Consider the following 22,681-nt stretch of genomic DNA (forward strand, 5'->3'; position numbering starts at 1 on the left):
AAAAGCTATTTTCATTCATTTGTTTAGAAGGGAATTGTTATAAATATTTATAAAAAGTTTATTTAGGTTGACTAATACCTTTGGTTCCTCTTTCTTAAAGAGCAAAACCTCGGAGCTGTCTCTATTTTAGATCTGAAACGCAATGAAGTTATGAAGGACATTGTTAACTACACGCAGTGCTGCTTACACAAGCGAAACAAATTCAAAAATTTATTCCTCCCTTTTACTTATTAAATGTAATATATCTAATTTCTCTGGATTTGCAGCCCTCTTTGCAGTTGAGACATGATGTATCCTCTTCTTTATGCAATAAAGATTATTTATTTTATTTTAAGTTGACTAATACTCTTTAAGTACATAGAAAAAAATTTTTTGTAGTAGCTCTCGAACTACAGTCGAATTTAAATTTTGATTTTAACTGTTTTTTTTTTACCGTTGACCCAAAAAGTGAAAAACAACCGCATTTTTTGAAATTTTGTCTTAAATGTCAGCCATTTTTTTATTTATCCGTACATATCAATATCCGTAATTCAGACGAGAGCTACACGTCTACTGAATGTAAATAATTTTTACCGCCAGCGAACTACTTTTGTTGTACGGAGTTACCTGCATCCGCCATTTTAAGGAATTAGAAGAGTGAAAAAATAAAATTTTTCTATGTACTTTAAGAGTGTATTAGTCAGCATAAATAAACTTTATATAAATATTTTTAAAAAAATAATTAATCCAAAAAGATTGAAATAAAAATAATAATAAAATTACTGGAAATGATTTTTATTGTAACCAGTTATGACAATAATTAATGATTTACAGTATTTAATTACCACCTAGACATTTTAATTAATCATCATCTACAAACTTTAAATTTTACCAAAATATTTATTTTGTCCAGATCAATGGCCAGTAAAAGTCTGCGCACATTCCAAGACCAACAACAGTCAAGGCGACGGTGATACCAAAGAATATTTTGTCGGGTGTACCGTTGATTAGAAATACTGGCTTTGTAACATCAGCCTAAAATTAATAATGGAAATTAATTGATTAACCATAAGAAAATTAAATGAATTTAAAGATAATTGTCATTGAGAAATTTTCGTACCTGGTATTTCTTCATCTTGGCTAGAAGTCTTGGGGGAACAGTCGAGTATGATGCTGTTGCTACTCTGTCTACTGTGACTGGCTTTGTTTTTATTGAATCATAGATTATTTTTGGAGAATCAGCTTTGCTCAATGGCATTGGTTTCTGTTAATTTCATCAATTATTAATAAAAACAATTTATTTTATTTATGTTTAAGTAATAAGTATGGATTTTAAATGATGCTGGAAGTAAAGTAAGAGACTTAGTACCCGATCAAGGAACTAGTACCCATTACTTATGTATTTGTATATCTATATCGCGTGCCAAATGCCAAAAGGGCGTATAATTTTGTTTTTTTGTGCCAATCGTTTTGAAAACATGTTCTAAGCCTAAAAATGAAAAAAAAAATTTCCAAAGCCAAAAGGGCGTATGTATCAAGTTATACGCCCTTTTGGCTTTAGGGAATTGAAAATTTAGTGATCTAAAGCCAAAAAGGCGTATAATTTTTTTTGGTAATAGTCGACTTTTAATTGTATTTAAAGTTTAAAAATAAGATTGAATATTTCAAATTTTAAATATTTTATTATTAAACTAGTAAAACTAGAAACAAATTATATTTAATTTAACATTTTATAAAGATAATAATTAAAATTTTTCAAAATTAAAAGAGAAGAGAAACAACTTATATTTAATTATAATTTTTAAAAAATTTATTTGTTTACTTGATAATACGGAATTTTTATTCGAAATTTCGAAAAATTTTGATTTTTTTTTATACGCCCTTTTGGCTTTAGACCGACAATTTCCTAAAGCCAAAAGGGCGTATATCTTAAGATACGCCCTTTTGGCGTTAGTACGTCAAAAAATTTTTTTTTGCAGATCTTTACGTTTCGAGCGATTCTAAAAAGAATGGCAAAAAAAAATTTTTTTATACGCCCTTTTGGCATGGAACCCTATCTAACTGCTGTAATAAGCCCTTTTGGCATTTGACACGTGATATTTACTAAATTTTACTAAATATAGATATACATGTAAGGTAAGAAACCCAGTACCTGATCAGGGAACTAGTACTTGATCAAAAAATTAGGACCCGATCAAGGAACTAGTACTAATTCAAGGAACTAGTACCCATTACTTATGTATATGTATATCTATGTTTACTAAATTTTACTAAATATAGATATACATGTAAGGTAAGAAACCCAGTACCTGATCAGGGAACTAGTACTCGATCAAAAAATTAGGACCCGATCAAGGAACTAGTACCAAATCAGGGAACTAGTACTCGATCAAAAAATTAGGACCCGATCAAGGAACTAGTACCAAATCAGGGAACTAGTACTCGATAAGAGGAACTAGTACCAAATCAGAGAACTAATACTCGATCAGGAAATTAGGACCCCCGATCAAGGAATTAGGACCCGGTCAGGGAATTAGGGCCTAATCAAGGAACACGTGCACGCAGATAAATTTTTAGTAAAAATTACCCAAAGTTTGATACTGTGCGGATATGAGGTAAATGTCTAAATTTCTCTCATGTACATTGTAAAAGTATAGAGTAGTATTATTACTGTGTATTGATCTAGATGATGATATTAAGAATGTACTTAAATTACTGCAATTTAATTGTGTTTTATTGCATTTAATATTTAACAATGTTTTTTTACACTCGAGAAGTCATTGTACATAATTATATACCATCGACTTTTGTGGAATAGTCATAATTTGAGCCCTGAAGAAATCAATAATATTTGACGAAACGTTGGTAATTAATTAAAATATTCCACAAGAATCTGGTCCTTATTTCCCGCTAAACTAATTATTATTGTTAAATATACTACTCGATAGCATGATGTTAAAAATTTAGTTAAACTTTTTAGTAAAACTAGTACCTGATCAGGGAATCAGGACCCAATCAGAAAACTAGTACCTGATCACGGAACGAGTACCCGATCACTCATGTATTTGTACATCTATATTTACTAAATATATACAAATACATGGAGAGATCGAGTACTAGTTCCTTGATCAGGTACTAGGTCTTTTATCTTAGCTAATATTAAAAAAATTTACTATTTCCAATAACGATACTGAAGTTAGCCGACGTCTAATAATGTTAGGATTTTATAAAAAACGATAAATTAAAAAAAAAATAATTAAAAAAATTCCACTTATAGTCTTTTTAATTTTCTACATGTGCGTTTTTTCAGTTTCTTTTTTTCTTCAAATTCAATTGTTCAAAATAAAATCCTAAAATTTTTAATTGTCTACTAACTTCAGGATCATTTTCCAAGAAACAAAACAAATACTGACAGGCAAAAATTTAAAAAAATGCGTGTGAAGAATTTTTCAAAATATTGTTTTTAAATTTTTTTTTATGAAAAGTAACTTGGCAATTAAAAACTTGAAAATTTTCGAACCTCGGCTATTTTCGGTATCAAGGTTTTAAATATATTTTCTGAATTTGATTATGATTTTGGTTCAAAAAAATTTTTAATATATTTATATATATATATATATATATATATACTCATGAGTTATATAAATCATCGAAATTAAAAAAAATCAGATTTTGAATATTTGTTTGTTTTGAATATTTTTTTTACTTTCAAAATAATTAATCAGATTAAAAAAAAATTTATTTTGTAATTTTTTTATTTTTTGACCGAGTCAAATTGAGGTTAAGATTTTTTAATTGATATTATGTATAAAATATATTTTGATTGACTAGAAATTTTTTTTGAGATTTGAATAAATTAATTACGCGATTAATTAAAAAAAGAAAACTAGTGAATTAAATAGTTTTGTTAAAATAAATAATTTTTCCGCCTTGAGAAGTGAAGGGAGGGGAATTCATACGTAGATTTGGTGATGGTTTTAAACATTGATTTAATGATATTGTCATTAATAATAAATAAATAATGTGACTTACGATTGGATACAAGGGATGTAATTTTGCAGAAGCTTGCAATTTTCCAGCAAGTCGATTAAATTCGCGTAAAACCATTTTGACTTTTTATTGCGCAATCAACTTTGCAGAAATTTTATCGAATAGATTTCTTAGCTCTTCTAGAAATTACGCAGGTTGAACAATAAAAAAAAATGAGAAACAGCAGCGCCACTAATTTGAAACTATTTCGTTGGAAAATCTGTCGATAGTACAGAAAATTACTTGATCATAATAAAGCGCGCGTTTTATTTTAATTTAAATTATTAATACGATTTTAAAGTTAGCAGACAGTTAAAAATTTTGTAATTTTTTTTTCCACGACTTAATTTAAAAAAAATCAACTAAAGAAATGCACATGTAGAAAATTTAATAAACTATATGTGCAATTTTTTCAAATATTTTTTTTTTTATAATTTATAGTTTAAAAAAAAATCCAAAAATTAGTAGTCGGCTAATTCGAAACTTTTGAAATTATTCGTAAGTTTTCGAACTGTTCGTAGCTTTTCGAATCATCTGAAAGTTGTTGAATTATTTGTAACTTTTCAAATTACTCGATTCGAATCGATATAATTCTGATCAGTTTTCAAACATTCAAATTTTATTTAATGGAGAGCTTAGATTTTAAAGTAACCAAAAATAATTTTTTCGTAGATTCGTGTCTAAGCTCTGTTTACCTCCGTCAAAAATTTGAATTTGTGGAAAAAATATTCAAATTTTAAGTCGTTCAAAATAAAACTTACGAATGATAGTAAAGTTAGCAGACATTTGAAGTTTAAATAAATTTTTTACGAATGATTCAAAAAATTCAAATTTTTCTAACGTTCAGATTATTCGATTTATATAAAACGTTAATTTTTTCAGTATTAAGTCAATTGTTTTCTTTTTGATATTTTTAAAATTTGAAAAACTTTAAAAAAAGCGCGCCATCATGTCACGTTTTTAAATTTAAAATTTTCAACTCTTTTTAAACATTTTTCTAACAATTATTTTTACCCGGGTTTTAATAACCAGCCGCAGAACTCAATTAATTCAAAAAATAACTAATTATTAAATCTTAATTCAAATTTTTTTTTTAATCACTCAAATACTTGGAGTCATACTTCTGCCCAAGTTTCCCATTGACAAAAAAAATCATAATTAAATACTATATACATTCTGTCACACTAAAAAATTTTATTAACTATTTCCGGTCTTTAATTTTTGAACAACCATAATTTTTTAATCACAAAACCATTTACAAACAATGGGTTAATGCATCAATGCATCAATGGATCCAAAGTACTCTCATATATTAAGATCTAAAAATAATCCCACAGTAATTTAAACAATTATTTATAAATATCGTAAACAATATTAAATAATATACAGAGATAGCATAATGACCCAGTTTAAATAATAAATCCGTTTTTGACAGTGATCCCTCAGCAAGTTCTGTCAATTTAGTGTATTTATGTAGGTAAGCGTAAAGTGTTCCCTCAAGGCTGATCTAGCATAGGTACTTATTGTATCAAGACTCGTTAAGCAACCATGTTTTATTGACTCTCATACTCTGTACTCGCGATCTCACACCGACCAGATTGTGACTTAAACTGCTTACTCTAGTACTGATTTTTTATTTCAAACAATGTGTGATATTTTAAATTTACATTAGTGTATTTTTTTTTATATATTTATATATTCAATTGATTAATTAGTGTAGTTTTGTATTTTAATTGAGTGTTAATTTAATTGAAATGTATCGAATAAGCATCGATATAAGTTTATTTAAGATTTATAGCTGATATTTATCACTTATCGGTCACTTATTAATCATTTATTGATAATGGCTGCTCTTAATAAACTCAAACGTAGCAGTGTTCAATTAAGACATGCTGCACTTGAAGTACGAGGTAAATAAATTCATTACTTTTTTGTACTATTTGTTATGGAAAATTAAATTCAATCGCGCATGTAAAAAAAATTCGTTCAAAATATTTTTAAAAACATTCCTGATAGTGAATTTTCAAAATTGAGACAATTCTGAACTTTGAGTTGAACTTTTTTTGAATTATTTTATGTACGTGAAGATCGAAACGTTTTTCGCGCAACGAAAAAATTTAAGTTAAATCGACTACTTAAGGGGTAGTTCCGGAAGTTGGGATAGTCTAAGATTTTTGACTGTCATACCAGCATCTTTATGCGAAACATTTAAAAAATCTAGTCATTTAGTAGAATTTTCCTTTCCATTTTTTTTTTTGTCATTGCGCGAAAAACGTTCCGATCTTCAAGTACATAAAATTTTCAACTGGTGTGAACTTTTCTTGCGGGTTTTTATTTTTTTTTTTAAGTTTTTTGAGCAAAAATGATTTGAATTGACGTTTTTTTGAGTTCATCATTAGTTCGAATCATTCATTTTTTGAACTATTTTTAAACGAGTACAAAAAGTTAAAAAAATTCTAATAAAAGTCAAAAAATGTTCATAAATATTTTTATTTTTTTTGCCTCTTACCTTCTCTTTTTTGAATGTCCGTCAAACCCCAAAATTTGTTCGATCAAATTATTTTTGCTCAATAAATTGAAAAAAAAAAAAAATGCGCAGGAAATCCCTACACTGGTTAAAAATTTTTGAACTTTTCAAATTTTCAAAAATGTTAAACAAAGTTCAAAATTGTCTCAATTTTGGAAGTTCAATGTATGAATATTTTTGGAGCGAACTTTTTTTACACGGCATTAACATATTTTTTTTTTGTTTTTTACATTAATTCTGATGTAAAATCGTTCCAATATAGCGATGTTTGAATGAAATAACTAGAGATAGGTAAAAAATGTTATTTTGTATATATATACGTATGTACACATGGAGTTTGTGGTAATATATGTTTTAATAAATGTGTATATTTGAATAATCCAAATAAGCCTTGATGAATGATAAGTAATGTGAGGATGTCGTTTTGTTTAACTGAATGTTTATGAGCTTTGTGAAATGGCAGACTTTGTCAGGAAAGGTAGTGTACAGCTCGTTAAACGTAGCAGTGTACAATTTAAACAAGCTGCTAAAGAAGTTAAAGGTTTGTTGCTAAGTTTTCTTTTTTAAAAAAGTTCCCGCGAAATATAAGAGATTTTTTAATTCTGCGCTAAGGAAAAAAATAGTTTTTGGAAGATAGTTGTTATTGATTCAAAAATTAACTTTGATAATGTCATATATGTCGTTAATTAAATATATATTTTTGAAAAAATTGAAAAAAAATTTTTAATACGAAAAATCGTCATATTTTGATTGTTAATATTTTTTTATAAAATAAATGTCAATTAGTAGAAATAAATATTGTTTTTTTTTTCAAAAAATTGTGTTTTAGTTGTACTAAAAATTTGAAAATTTCATACATTTTCTTTTTTTTTTTTTTTGAATAAATCAAATTTTTTATTAAAAAAATCAAAAGTTCTAAAAAATTTTAAATGATTGGGCTGAGTATATATATACATATATATAAAAATAAACAAAATTTTAGTAAAAAAAATTTTGGAAATTAATGAAAAAAAGTTATTTTGATAACTAATTGACAATTAAATTATTCATATTGTTTACATATATATTTATTTTGATGAATCTATTTTTTTTGAATATATATATTTTTGAAAATTTCAATACTAAGAAATTTATTGCAATGCATTAAAAAAAAAATTTGACATTACAATACAAAATTTTGCTGTCATTAAAATATAATTAATATTGACAGATATTTTGAAAACAAAAATAAAAAAAATTTATTTTGATTTTTCTATCATACCAATGATAAAAAATTCCAAGTTATTATCTAAATAAAGACGTGTGCTTGTCATTCCCAATCTTATTTACATTATTTCTTGCGATAAAGAGATTCACTATAAATAATATGTCACTGAATTGAATGTACTGAGATACTATATATTAAATTTTAATTTAACACTGCGGAAGTTTTCAATTATTACGGAAAATGATTTCAATGTCGGTAAACAAGACTGAAAATAATAAAATAATTATATTTTTGTTATTCAATTTAATTACTTCAGTGACAATTGATAACCACGGAAAAATAATTTGAAAATTTGAAGTAAAAGTAATTATAGTATTAGTATTTTAAGAAAAATAAAGTGTAATCATTAAAAATTTTTTTTTTTTAAATTATCAATGACGTCCTTCACAGTATTTATGTTTACATCTGAAAAAAAAAATATATCTGATAATACAAGACACCTGAGGCTTATTTACCAACTATATATAATAGGGCGGTCGTTAAAAATTAAAATTTTTTCAGGCGTGCCAGAAAAAGCTTCTTTTTAATGAAAAAATACGTGAGTAATTTGGTTTTTTCTTGAAGTAAAAAGAACACGTGCCGCAGGACGATCAAAGTTCATTTTTCGATGCAATCGCGGTTTTTTTTAAATATCTCATGAAATATGCAGATTGAAGGAAAAAATCATAGGAACAATTTTGTAGGAAATTAAATTCTTGACAAAAAAGGTCATGTTCATTTTTTTTATAAAATGTGTATTTACGAAGATATTTTGAAAAAACTTTTAGATCTTATGAATTGAGCGTTTTAAGGATTACAAATTTTGAAAATAACATTTTTCTAAGTGTATAGAAACTACAACAAGCAGTAATGATTGACATGTTACGAGTTACGAAGTTGTCTATATTTAAGAAAAAACGTTATTTTTAACATTCGTTATCCTTAAAATGCTCAATTGATAAGATCTTAATAGTTTTTTAAAAATATCTTCATAAATACACATTTTATAAAAAAAATAAACATGACCTTTTTTGTCAAGAATTTAATTTCCTAGAAAATTGTTCCTATGATTTTTTCCTGTAATCTGCATATTTCATAAGATATTTAAAAAAAACCGCGATCGCATCGAAAAATGAACTCTGATTGTCCTGCGGCACGTGTTATTTTTACTTAAAGAGAAAAAACCAAATTCCCCTCGTATTTTTTCACTAACAAGCTTTTTATGGTGCACCTGAGAAAATTTAATTTTTAACGACCACCCTAATGTAGAACTATAGTTAACATGTGCGATTATTTTTAAATATTAATTTAAAAATTTTTTTATTTTGGGAATTTCGTATTATTTTGATTTTCTGCATTAGTCTAAAAAAAATCAGTATATACTGGTTTCATTATCACAATAATTATGTATAGAGAGATTACAATGAATTAAATTCTCTCTAATTTTAGACATTTACTATGTAGTTAAATCAATATTGTTGAAGGCGTACGATGTTTAGAAAATGATAAAGAAAGTGAGAAAAAAAATAAGAATAAAAACATCTTGAAAGTTAACTGAGATGTTCCCTTTATTTGCAAAATTAATAACATCTTTTTTGTGTTAATGTTAATTTCTAATTGCTTTCTAAAATTTTTTTCATCCTACGCTTGAGTTTAATTATTTTTTTGATCATATCGTCACGATTGAACCATTTAACCGATTAAAATTAAATTTAATGCAGTCGTTACACTTAATTACTGGTTTTTATAATGAAGCAAAAATATAAAAAAAAAAACTATTATTAAGTTGCGATTTCATTTGGTAATTTCATTTAATTTATAAAATTAATGCGTTAAAAATTGAGATTAATATTTAAAAATAAAAAAAAAAGGGGGGACAAATTATAGGGTGGCCATTTTACCCCACAAGATGACTTTGCCTCACCCTAATGTCGACTCTACTTAACATTAATCCTGTAGAAAATTTTCGGAGTGAACGCGAATTAAATTCGCAGTGAATCCGCCGCGGAAAATTATTGATTTTTTTGACCCTCTCGAAGAGAAATCGATTCTCGAGAAAAGTTTATTGTAAGAAGTAAAACCCAAAATTGGAGGGAATGTCGATTTAAATAAAATTCATATCACTAACAAATCATTCCGCGAAAAAAAATTTCCTATTTACTCCGAATTTTGAAAGATTTTTTTAAAACTTAGAAATTTCGAGTGGCAGAGTGAATTCGAATTGAAATAAAATCCGTATTCTCTCATGATATATTATAAAATATATAATAATGTATACAGTGTAATTTATATTAAAATATTAGCGAAAATAAAAAAAATTGAATTATTTTTAAAAAATATGTAAAATTTTATTTTAGCGGCCGTACGAGCGCGGCATATTGTCGCAGGACTTGTTGCAGTAGGATTTGCCCTTTGTGGTGCAGTTGAGGTGAGTTCATCAGTTGCATTATTGGCAAATCAAGAAGACAATCATGCTATCATCGATACATCGTGGCATTGTGATATGCTGGTTAATATCAGTCGTCGAAATCGTACTGAAGATTTTGAAGTTATTCTCTTAGAAGTAAGTTAAAAAAAAAGTATCTAGAGTGGAACGGTGGGCAAAACGGACCACTTCAAAAATTTTGTAAAAAACCTTTTTTTCCAAAAATTTTTTTGGGCAATTTTTTAGTGGACTCAATGTATTGTTGACCACAAAAAATACGTGCGGCGTCTTCTTCGCTGTATTAAAATTTTTTTCATGATACCAGCATCGAAACTTGAAGTTTCAGTGTCTCTACAGCCCGTCGAAACAAGCTAATTTCAAGCTGATGCTGCTAGCGAATTCGTAATTCAAAAATACCTTCATTCTAAGGGCAAAAACATGCGTGTTTCTTCCCTTGGGAAGAGAAATTCAATCAGATTGAAATTAACCTTCTTACTGGCTGCTGACACTGAATCTTGAAATTCCGATGCAGGTAATCATGAAAAATATAGGGTGTGACTCAGGATAAAACACGATTTCAGACTGCGGGTGATGTCAGCCCTCACCTTAGTCTGAAATCGTCTTGTTTCATCCCTTGTCACACAATATACTAATAATTCATTTATCTTCAATAATTTTGTGTTTTCGACATCTTTATTTACTAAAAATATTTCAAATTTCTTTTTTCACTCAGATAAGACAATGGGAACTGGAAATTTGATTAAATTATTTCATATGGAAGTCAAAAATTAATTATTTCCTTAACTGTCCCATTTTGCCCGCCCTTCCCCCTATATATATTTATCATACCCTTTTATATATGATGAAACGTATATATAACAGGGTATTTCTCAACCTTGCCAAGTTTGGCCCCTTTATTAATTGATGTTAATAAGGGCGCCACTGGAAGATAAGACTCGGCCTTCCAGAACCGGAGATGTTATAATTTATAAATCAGGGTCGTTGAAAATATATAAGAGTGAGGAGATTGAGGGATTAAATTAATTTTTACACACAATTCAAATCAATATAATTTTAAATTTTATTTACCGAATCACAATTATACCCACCGGGCTTTTATTTTACTTATAACTAATTATAACAATATTGTCCACCGGACTTTTATTCTTAACACTAATAATTAAAATTTTGTCCACCGGACTTTTATTAATTATACGAATTAGTCCCCTAGACTTTTACACGAAATGGCCACCGGCCTGATCCCCTGGATCTTTTATTATATACGACGAATGAGTCCCCTGGACTTTTATACGAATTGGCCACCGGCCTGATCCCCTGGATCTTAATTGAACGACGACGAGTCCCCTGGACTTTTTATAACGAAATGGCCACCGGCCTGATCCCCTGGATCTTATTTAAATAAACGAGTCTCCTGGACTTTTATACGAAATGGCCACCGGCCTGATCCCCTGGATCTTAATAAAATTAAAATTTAGTCCCCTGGACTTTCACGAATATGGCCACCGGCCTGATCCCCTGGATCAAATTATTTAAAACAAATTGGGCAACTTGCCAGATCCCCTGGATCTATTATTTTAAAACGTTTCCACAGGAAACTTAATTTTTTTCTCTCACACACACACACGTTTTACATTCGAGTCCCCAGGACTTATTCACACTCACACACACGTTTACAATGTATTATTTTCCCGATTATTTTACACGCACAATTTTATTTAATCTCGATTTTATTTATGTGTCCACTGGACTAAATTTCTATCCGTAATTTTTAATGATTCTACAATTTTATAACGACACTTTATCAACATGACAATTTTATATACTTTCAGTTTTTCGAATATCAAGTTGTTGAGTAAGAATTTACTGACACCGAAAAACTGCCGCCAACGACTGACGCTATCTCTCTTTTATCCATTTACAACTAGTCTTCACGTTAATAACAAATTTGTACAACAAGAACTGATTTCCATTACTAATAAATTTAATTACTTATATCCTTATTCTTTTATCACTAATTTCACTGCACTTTTAATTTTCCTTTAATTTTCAGTTTTGTAAATTTTGTAGTTTTATATTTTCTTATTAAATAAAATTGATTAATTTATTATATAACAATTCTTAATTACTAGATTTATTATTTAAAATTTCTGGCCCTCCTGCCGAGAAATTATCAGACGGACCGCGTGTAAATTTATTTTGAATACTGTTCTTCTTGCCGACAATTTATATTTTAATCAAATCGGAAATGGCGACTGCTCACGAATTATTTAATTATTATTAATTAATTAGTTACTTAATAATTTGTGGCAACCGGCCGACAATTTATTTACCTCTCCTTAAAGTTTTCCAGCGATCGTGGCGTCCCTTTTTATAACAGCCTTCCTGCCGATTTCCGTTGACTTGGTTCTTTCCTCCAACTTCTCTTGCTGTTCACGTGTGGTCACTCGTCCGTGTCTTCTGCCGGTCCGTCCGACTGTGTCCGTTTTCCCTTCGTGCACTCACTTATCAAATCTAAGTTCGCGATCATTCGGCCCTTATCGGAAAATCCACCACTCCAACTCATTTCCTTATTGGGTCTTGGGGACGAGCCCCTTAAATTAGCGCGCCCGGCGACAAGTCGATAAAATAGTAACGCATATGGGGTACTATGGGTAATTAATCAACCGCGGGAAATTAGGTTGATTTAAAGTTGTAATTTTAAATTTTTACCCCGTTACATATAAATTTTATTAATGATACTTGACACAGTTACCGCAAGAAGAACGAGCAGAGTCAATTATGAGAGAAGCATTTCTATGGGGACAAGTGGCTGGCCCAATACTTGGAGGTTGTCTCGTTTGGGGCAGATCTGGACCATCGATGGTTTTTTCCCGAGCTGTTTTAGGCGCTTGTCTAGCTTCTATACTTGTCCCCGCCGCGTGGAGAGGTCCTTCACACGTTGCTCTAAGACTATTTCAAGGACTTTGCACAGTTCGTTTCATTAAATTTGCAATATAATTATTTTTTCACTACATATTTCTTACGGCAATCAAATGAACAGATATTTAATTTACTATTTTAGGGCGCAACGATGCCTGCGGCTCATATGTTTGCCATGACATGGTTCAAAAGTAACCATCGGAGTTGGTACTTCAGCTGTTACGCTGGTAAAATTTAATGATAATTATAATTAAATGACAATAAATTTTGAATTATGGAAAATATATTTGTAATTTTAGCTGTCAGTGTTGGCTACTGTTTAACTGGATGGATTGGTACTGCCGCAGTAAGATCTTTTGGCAGAGATTCTCTTTGTTATGGTTTAGTATTTATAGCACTTTGTTGGTACTTTACATTTGGTCATTTTGTAAAAGACACTCCCAAGTCGTATCAACATGACACTACGGTAAATTTTATTCTAGAAATTTTTTTTTTCATTTTTTAAAACTTGGAGCTAAATACCGTTCGGTCTACGGTATAGAGACACGGTAGCCTCGCGCCATGTGTTTGATTTGAACGTGTACTTGGCGCGAGTCACTACCGTGTCTCCTGATTTTAGTCTAACTGGACTGTATTTGGACTACTTGGTCTGTTTTTGATCTTTGATAAAAATTTTAAGCTGTTTTTGATCTGTTGTTATAAATAATAAGATATGGACAGACGAAATTAGATTAATCCTTGAACTTTGAAAAATTTTAGAAATCAAATTAAAAACCAAATATTTGAATTTATCATTTATTTTAAAACAGATCTAATTTTTTGACCCGGTTTGTTTAGAATAAAGGAGTAACTCACTATTTTTTTTCACCCCTCCAAATTTGTTTTCGAAATTTTTGTTTCAGTAATTATATTAAAAATTATTTTTTTTACTTCGACAAAATTTTGATTAGTTTGTAAAAAAGTAAAATACAACAATAATTAATTTAATTATTTTACAAAAGGGTGCTGTGATACCGTGGGGTAAATTACTGAGATCGGTGCCTGTTTGGGCATCAGCAGTTGCTACGATGGGCAATCAATGGGGCGATGCTACTCTGGCTCTTGGCATGACTAAATATCTTAAACTTATATACGGATTCTCAACAGCGAATGTAAGTTCATAATTTACTACATTAATTTTTTAAAATATACTTCTAACATTTTAATTATTTTACTTTTTGAATATTTTTGCCTCCAAAATTCCTAAAAAAATTATTGAGACATATATTAGTCCAAAAATTGTGAATGTATTTTAAAATGAACCCTTTTCCCTCCGAGGCCTATTTTGCCCCACTCTGTCTTATAAATAAATGTGGCGCTTAAAAAAAAAAAAAATTATTATTAATAAAAATGATACACGGCAGGTATTGATAATTAAAAAAAAACAAATGATCTCTAACGTTAAGTGTCATAACAGAATTCAGTATTGACCACATTGCCTCACATTGGTCACTTCATGGCAGCTTTAACATGTGGTCTTCTTGTTGATCACGTTCGCGAGTCTGGAATCGTGTCAACAACAACTGCAAGGAAACTTGTAGTTTATACAGGTAACGATATTTTTTATCGTAACGAGTAAAAAATTAGTCGATTATACACCTGAGGAGGAAATTTGGACATTCCGACCCATGTGTATAATTGCCTACCCGAGTCTTATCTTTCTCGTGGTGTGAATACGAGTTTTTACCAGATCTACATCTGAACGTTAAAATTTTTGCCTCTGTTTAGAATAAAAATGGCGCATGCGCTAATTTTTATCATTCGTTTTTTCATAAGAGGAAAGAACGACTTTCTTTCAACTACACAGGACAGGACTTTAAACTTTCGGTGTAGATATGGTGAAAAAAAATGTTTAATTAATAAATAAATAAATGAATTATTTAATAGCGCATTTTATACCTGCTGCGTTATTATTCGTCGCGGGTTACGCGGGCTGTCAAGCTCTTGGCGCAGCTTGGTTGGGAATAGCTGCTCTACTAGTGTCTGGTACTGCTCCAGCTGGTGCACTTGCAGCAATTGCCGATTTAGCACCAGCAGAATCTCCAGCATGTGCTGCTGCTGCATGTGCACTTTGTTCTACTCTTGGTGCTGCTGGACTACTTGCTGCCAATTATTTTGTCACTCAAGCACTTCATGGATCGGTATATATTTTCTATTACTTAATATTTAATATTTTTCGAAGCTGATAAAATTCAAAATTATGTAAATATATATTAATTATAAAAATTTTTTGACTTTTTCTAAGAACTTGTTAAAAATGAAGTCTAGAGAAAATTTTTCTACCCTTGAATTTTTTAAAATTTTCAAAAATAATCAATACAACTCACAGTTCAGAATTGTCTCAGGTTTAAAAACTCGCTTAGTGTGTTTTCAACATTTGAAATTTATTCATTTTAATCATTCACACAAAGTTGAACATTTATTAATTTAAAATTTTTTAAATTCAATCACGAAAATTTTAAATTAACCACTGCCTCAATTTTTGAATCCTCAAAAATTAAAAAAATTCTCAAGTCACTAAATTTTCGAATTGCAGTTTTAATTAAAGGAAGAGAGGCAAGATGGACCCCTTAAAAATTTTTAAATTAACCACTGCCTCAATTTTTGAATTTCCAAAAATTAAAAAAATTTTCAATTTTTCACTCTCAAATCACTAAATTTTCGAATTGCAGTTTTAACTCAAGGAAGAGAGGCAAGATGGACCCCTTAAAATTTTTTAAATTTATTCACGAAAATTTTAAATTAACCACTGCCTTAATTTTTGAATTTTCAAAAATTTTTTAAATTTTCAATTTTTAAATCCTCAAGTCACTAAATTCTTGAGTTGCAATTTCAACTAGAGGAAGTGAGGCAACATGGACCCCTTAAAATTTTTTATAAATTTAAACTGAACGGGCTTGGGAGGGGGAGGAGAGCAAAATGGATCATGTGAATAGTATTGATGTTTTTTTCCCAAAGGGTCCATTTTACCCCACCCTCACTTTCTCTATCTGCAATTTTTTTTTTAAATTGAAATTTTTAAAAAATTTTGACTACTAACTTTTCAAAAACTTTTACATTTTAATTAAATTTGAATTCATTTTCCTTCAGTTCATTTCTTTGTAAAATTGTATGGAATCATCATAAAAAAAAAAAATAAATATATATTTATATGTATTCTATATAAATTAACTGTATTCACAATAATTACCGAGACATTAATTAGCTATCAGAGTAATGATTACATTAAGAAAAAAAAAAAAATATTAATTTATTTTCTTAATTTTCAGATCGCCGGGTCATGGCGCCTCGTTTTTGGCGTAGCATCGCTCGTTCTTTTATTAACAGCAGCAGTTTTTTTGGCCTTAGGAAAAGGCGTACCTCAGCCGTGGATTCCCTCTGTCGCACGACCTCGTAGTCACGATGTAATTTACGAACAAGATGCATTCGAACTAGACTACGAAGACGTTGCCGTACAAACAGAGCCGTTTAATTCTTACACTCTCGATGAAGATATCGAAAGTAATAGTAAAGACATACCGCGATCGACGTCAATCCAATCAAAATTATCGGTCGCAACATCTACTATTAATTAATTAATCATAAATATATACCTATATATTTTTAATTGTATATTTTTTAATTACTTTAATTGTAAGATATAAAAACGAAACAAAAAAATTTTAATAAAGTAGATTATTTTTATTAAACATTTAAAATTATTACTTTCATTTTGAAATTCCATTTCATTGAATTGTACTGTGAGAAGATATATAAATTTTCTCATAAGATCCGAGACACTTAACTACTTTACTCTCATTTCACTAAAATACATGGGAATTAGTTACAGAAAACTACTTATTTCTCTGTGAAAATAATCCATGCCGAAATCTTTGGGAGTTATTATTTTTTTTTTTTGAAATGACAAACAATACAATAGGCCAATAAGCCACGCCGGTTGCTGTAATACCAGAGTGTTAATTACATTCGAAACAATGCCTTTTTATTTAACCTCTGAAAGTAAAGTAAACATCATCAGTTACGAAAGTTAAAAAAATTATGGATGTATGGATGTATATATATGACATATACATGACAAGTATTTTTTTATTTACTTTTATTTTAAATGTAAACTACGACTATGGTACACATTTTTAATACAAAAAATATTCTTATTTGTAAATATAAAATTAATTTTTTTTTTATTACAGATTTTGATTATAATTTTTTTTATATCTAATGGAAAAAAATAATTATAGGTAATGATTTGATTTTTTTATTTGATTTATATAGATCATAATTTGAAAAATTCAAAATTTTGATTTTTGAAAAAATTTTAAAACTGAAAAAAAATTTTAGGTAAATTTCAATAGATCTTTTGACGGGCCTGAAGTTAGCAGACAGTTAGAAATTTTCGAATCCCTTTTTCGATGACTTAATTTTCAAAAAAAATAAAACTAAAAAAATGCACATGTAGAAAATTTAAAAAACTATAGGTGCATTTTTTGAAATATTTTTTTTTTTATAATTTATCGTTTTTAAAAAAATTCAAAATCAGACGCTGGCTAATTATGATCCTGGTTAACAGACGATTAGTATTTTTTGAATTATTTTTTCAACAATTCAATTTAAAAAAAAATAAAAACTAAAAAAATGCACATGTAGAAAATTAAAAATACTATAGGTGCAATTTTTTGAAATATTTTTTTTTTATATTTGATGTTTTTAAAAAAATTCAAAATCAGACGCTGGCTAATTATGATCCTGGTTAAGTCATTTAACAATTTTCGAGTTATTTTTCCAACAATTCAATTTGAAAAAAAACTAAAACTAAAAAAATGCACATGTAGAAAATTTTAAAAACTATAGGTGCATTTTTTTGAAATATTATTTTTTTTATAATTCATCGTTTTTAAAAAAATTCAAAATCAAACGCTGGCTAATTATGAACCTAAAGTCAACAGACGATTAGTAATTTTTGAATTTTCTTTTTGACAATTCAATTTAAAAAAAAAAACTAAAACTAAAAAAATGCACCTGTAGAAAATTAAAAATACAATAGGTGCAATTTTTGGAAATATTTTTTTTTTTATAATTTATCATTTGTAAATAAATTCAAAAATTATTAGACATCTAATTTCAGTTATCTATTGACATCAATATAAATCTAAAATTTTGAAAAAATTATTTAAATAATTAACTAAAATTTTTTTAAAATAATGAATTTTATAAAAAAAAAAAAAAAAACGAGTACAATTTCTCTAGTAATTTATATTTATTGAAAATAATAAGCAAAATACTGTACATATAATAATCGACACTTATATTTACAATGAAATATTTTCTCTACAGCGAATAATAAAAATATATATAGCATCTCATAAAATGAATATGAATAAAATATAAATCTGTGTTATTTTATTCGTAATGACTGATGGTCTAAAAATGCATAATAATTTAACATAAAAAAAAAAAAAAAATGAAACAAAATAAAAACAAAAACTTTATACGGCACAATTGTTATGATGACTATAGATTTCACATTTCTCACGAATATGAATGTGAGAAAGCCGTAAATAACACGAAGAGATCTAGATAATAATAAAAAAAAAAAATTAATTTTCCTCTTATAAAATTAAACAATAAAATTTTTCTTATAATTTTTTTCTTGTGTCATCTTTGTCTTCAGATTTATCGTCAGTAATAATTTGAACACTTCTGACAGGTCCGGATTTCCTATAACCGGAAGTTGTTACCGGCGTCATCGAGCTAGATGGCGTAGTGCTCATTAGAATAGTATTCGGCGTAATCGAACGCTGATTATTTATCGCTAATTGCAACATCCGAAGTAGCAGCGCTTCTCTAACAGGCGGGGGTAAAATTTCGTCTCCATGATTGTGGTCATCGGGGTCATTGACATCTTGGTCATAAAATTTCTGACGGTAAACTCTTCTAGCGTATCGCGGATCTTGATAACCTGGATTTTGTTCAGGATAGTAGGAGTTGTAGAGAGGATCGATTGCAGGAATCAGTCGCGGTCTGGGTTGCGGGATCGGTTCTTCGTACATGAGTCGCGGTCGTTGATAAGGATAAGACTGTTCGTCATATAGAGCGTGGTCTAAGTAAGTCCTTGGGTGGGTTAATGCCTGGACTCCGTACTGACTGACAAGTAAACGTCGAAGCAGAAGCTGGAAATCGCGACGACTCAGCGGTGGTGCGATCGGATTTGGCGGTTCTGGAGGCAAGACAACATTCCGGTAGTAACCGTCCATGTAATCTTTTTCGTCAACAGGCTGAAGTCTCATGTACCCTCGAGATCTCGCTTCGTGGTCCATAACGTAGGGTCGAACCAATCTCGCGAATTGCCTGGGGTTGATGTAATTCTGATGATTTGCTGGATTTGGTGCAGGAACTGGAGGCGGAGGCGGTTGGGGCTGAACGGGTTCCATTGGCTGTTGGCCAGGAGCTTCTGCGATGTAATCAACATTTTCTTGTTCACTGGGTCGGGGATAAGCTCTCGCTTGCAATCGTGCCAAGATCCTTTCAACTGGTGGTTGATAATCTTCTTCATCGTTGTTTGGAGATGGAACGAAAAGATTCGGGGGTAAATCTTTGAGAATCTGTTGCTGTCGGCGAATATAAAGCGGCTCCATAGTTCTTGCGTAGTCTCTTTGAGGGACACGAGAATGCGGCACCCGATAGACAAATTGCTCAGGAGCTTCGCGTTCTTGCTCAGCGATTTTGTTCTCTGCTTCGTAGACTCTAGTGTTTTGATATTTTGAATCATCGAATTGGGCGGGTCCGTAGTTTTCTTCATTCGAAGACTTTACTTGTTGATGATGATTATTGTGGTTGTGGTAAAGTATTTTAGGCCGCTCCATTCTGATTCGTTGAATTATTTTCGGGTTATTCGTTGTCGTGAAAAGTGGTCTTGGAGTTGATAACGATCCGCTGTGATAAACATCTGAATGTTCGTCGCTGCTTTCACGCGATTCTTCAACTTTAATTGTCGTTTCGTCGTGAAGTTGACGACGTAAATTATTACCGGTGACTGCTGATTTAGACTCGTCATCTTTTTCATCAAATTCTTCTGTTATTGGGCGCAGCGTATGATCAATTGGACGTTTTGTGAAATAGTTTTTACGTTGAGTTGCCGCTTTTGCTTCGACGGTTGGTCGAATTATTTGGGAATCTTCGTCCCCATTGTCTGCAGATTCTTGTTCGCTGGATGTCGTTGACGGTAAAGATCTTTGGCTGTTGATAAAAGACCGCGGGCGCTTAGTGCTTTTTAAATAATTACCGAAAACTGTTTTTGGTGCAGCTTCAGTTGTAGAGTTGGTACTAGAACTTGGCATTGGCGTTGTTTTGATTCTGCTTCTAACAGTTGGTCCGACGTTTAATTTTGAGTTTATTGTTGATGACGTCGATGACGTTGATGATGTGGATAAAGTTGATGATGACTCTGTGGAAGTTGATGTTGCGTAGACTAACGTCGGACTGGGTTTCCTGGTACTGGAACTTCGGTTCGTACGGGGAATAGTCTGGACTACTGATGGACGTTCCTGCAATGGTGAGACCGTCGTTGCTTTAAACCCTGTCCCATTTGATGATGAATAAGTTACTCGTTTTATTTCACCGTTTCCGTCGACGAAACCGAAGGTACCCTTAACATTGCCGAGCACGTCGCGGGTCTCTACCTGACAAATTTTTTTTACCCTTATCGTTACTTTGATCCAAATTTTGAAATTAGGGTATTTTTGAACGTCAACGAGATAATTAAGTATTTTTTTTGTCATTTAATTCGATTATTGGGGAGACCGGCGCGCAATGGATGCGAGGTAAAATGAGTCACTATTTTTGGAGACCAAAAATACTCAGTTACGGTCCGTGTAAAAAAAGTTCGAAATTTGGAACTTCGAAACTTGAGACAGATTAGAACTTTTTTTGAACTTTTGTAATTTTGATAGAAAAAAAAAAACTTATCTAGGACTTTAGTAAAGTTCCCATTAGAAAACAAGTCTCATAAGAATCAAAAAACTTGTATAAACAGTTCTAAATTTTGAGTTTTTGAACTTTTTCGGAACCAGGGTAAAATGTAGTAAAAATTTGTTTTAAAAATGTTCTTTTTTTACTCAAAATTTGCCTGTATACATTTTTTTTTTACTATCAAAGTTACAAAAGTTCAAAAAAGTTCGACTCTCAAATTTTAAAGTTCCACATATCAAACTTTTTTGGAATCTTTTTGGAAATAATTTTTTTCACACGAGAATTTGTAAAAGAAATGGGGTAAGTTGGCCAGCCTTTTTTTGGTTTTTTTTTTATTTATTCAAAATATTTTATAAACACGAAAAAATTACTCTGAGGTAAAATGGGTCAATTAAAAAAAAATTTTTGAATTAACTCCAACTTGCCTCATTTTTTTTACAAACTGTAACAGCCTCAAGATAAAAAATTTAAGTGCCCCAATTTACCCCAAGTATTTTATGTTACCCGAAATTCGTAATAATCGCAATATTTTTGAAAACTTCCTTCTAAAAATTAAAAAAATTTTTTTTCATCAAAATTTTGAGGATTCAGATCGCGCCCGGTCTCCCTGATTTGGTATTGAGTTTAAAAAATTTGTAAATAAATAAAAATGATACCTTGAAAGAACCGTCTCCAGCTTCGTAACCAAATGTATAAGATCCATCTTCATTTACTTTTCGTAACTGTTTAAGAATCGCAACTTGTTCATTTTGAGATTCGGATGTTTGTTGATCGGTAACGTTCAAACAACCTGCAGTTACCAAACAAAAAACTGCCACTAGCCATGGCGTCATCTTAAATATAAACAAATAAAAACACATTGCAATTAATAAAAACTCTACATATTTTTTTACATTCCATTAAATTATCATATTTTATTAACAAAAATATTTTTAACTCAAAATAAAATGATTCTGGTTAGCAGACAGTTAGAAATTTTTAAATTTTGTTTTCAACAAATCAATTACAAAAAAAAAAATCTAAAAAAATGCACATGTAGAAAATTCAAAAAAATATAAGTGCAATTTTTTCAAATATTTTTTTTTTAATAATTCATCGTTTTAAAAAAATTCAAAAAATTATTAGACCTCGGCTAACTTCAGTATCATAAAATAAATTATTAATTACAATAAATATATAAAAATATATATGTAAATTAATAGAAATTTTGAATAAAGTGTCACTTTATTACTAAATTTTGACTAGATATTATTAACGATATATTTTCAAAAAATCTGCACTTGTATTTAATCACAGCACAAATAAACAAAAATAAAATAAATGATAATTTAAAAAAAAAAAAAAAAAAAACTGCTACCTTGCAACTGGAAATCATGTTACCGCACACGCGGTGAATTTAACAATAAGTGCGTGGGTTACAACCGCTCTATTATATATATAGTGACACAATCATATATCCACCGCCCAAACCCTTCTTTTAAACAAGACACCATTCATATTATCCGTCGCCACATCCTCCCTCTCTCATCCT

At 29.7% G+C, this 22,681-nt stretch overlaps 3 protein-coding genes across 5 annotated transcripts in view; 1 reads left to right on the plus strand and 2 right to left on the minus strand.

The window, feature by feature from the left end:
* Positions 1–16,871, plus strand: part of LOC130675207 (sialin-like) — a 56,078-nt gene extending 39,207 nt beyond the window's left edge. The window contains exons 1-9 of one of the 3 annotated variants that reach the window (XM_057480752.1): positions 5,561–5,918; positions 10,139–10,344; positions 12,976–13,197; positions 13,289–13,373; positions 13,446–13,612; positions 14,148–14,297; positions 14,603–14,735; positions 15,073–15,326; positions 16,455–16,871. In XM_057480752.1, coding sequence (XP_057336735.1) covers positions 5,852–5,918; positions 10,139–10,344; positions 12,976–13,197; positions 13,289–13,373; positions 13,446–13,612; positions 14,148–14,297; positions 14,603–14,735; positions 15,073–15,326; positions 16,455–16,760 — 1,590 coding nt within the window. In that variant the 5' untranslated portion in view covers positions 5,561–5,851 and the 3' untranslated portion in view covers positions 16,761–16,871. Of the gene's footprint in view, positions 1–5,560; positions 5,919–6,919; positions 7,077–10,138; positions 10,345–12,975; positions 13,198–13,288; positions 13,374–13,445; positions 13,613–14,147; positions 14,298–14,602; positions 14,736–15,072; positions 15,327–16,454 lie in introns of those variants that run through there. The other 2 variants (XM_057480751.1, XM_057480753.1) reach the window with 2 other exon arrangements.
* On the minus strand, positions 759–4,173 carry LOC130675211 (uncharacterized). The gene is made up of 3 exons (XM_057480760.1): positions 4,012–4,173; positions 1,100–1,243; positions 759–1,014 (listed from the first exon to the last, which is right to left on the minus strand). Exons 1-3 carry the CDS (start codon positions 4,084–4,086, stop codon positions 880–882), a joined length of 354 nt encoding a protein of 117 aa, XP_057336743.1. The 5' UTR covers positions 4,087–4,173; the 3' UTR covers positions 759–879.
* Positions 16,872–18,606: 1,735 nt separating the features above from the next.
* Positions 18,607–21,983, minus strand: LOC130674495 (uncharacterized). The gene is made up of 2 exons (XM_057479841.1): positions 21,807–21,983; positions 18,607–20,861 (listed from the first exon to the last, which is right to left on the minus strand). Exons 1-2 carry the CDS (start codon positions 21,981–21,983, stop codon positions 18,819–18,821), a joined length of 2,220 nt encoding a protein of 739 aa, XP_057335824.1. The 3' UTR covers positions 18,607–18,818.
* Positions 21,984–22,681: the final 698 nt, after the last annotated feature.

Source organism: Microplitis mediator, chromosome 9, assembly GCF_029852145.1.
Source record: "Microplitis mediator isolate UGA2020A chromosome 9, iyMicMedi2.1, whole genome shotgun sequence".
Classification (NCBI taxonomy): Eukaryota; Metazoa; Arthropoda; class Insecta; order Hymenoptera; family Braconidae; genus Microplitis; species Microplitis mediator.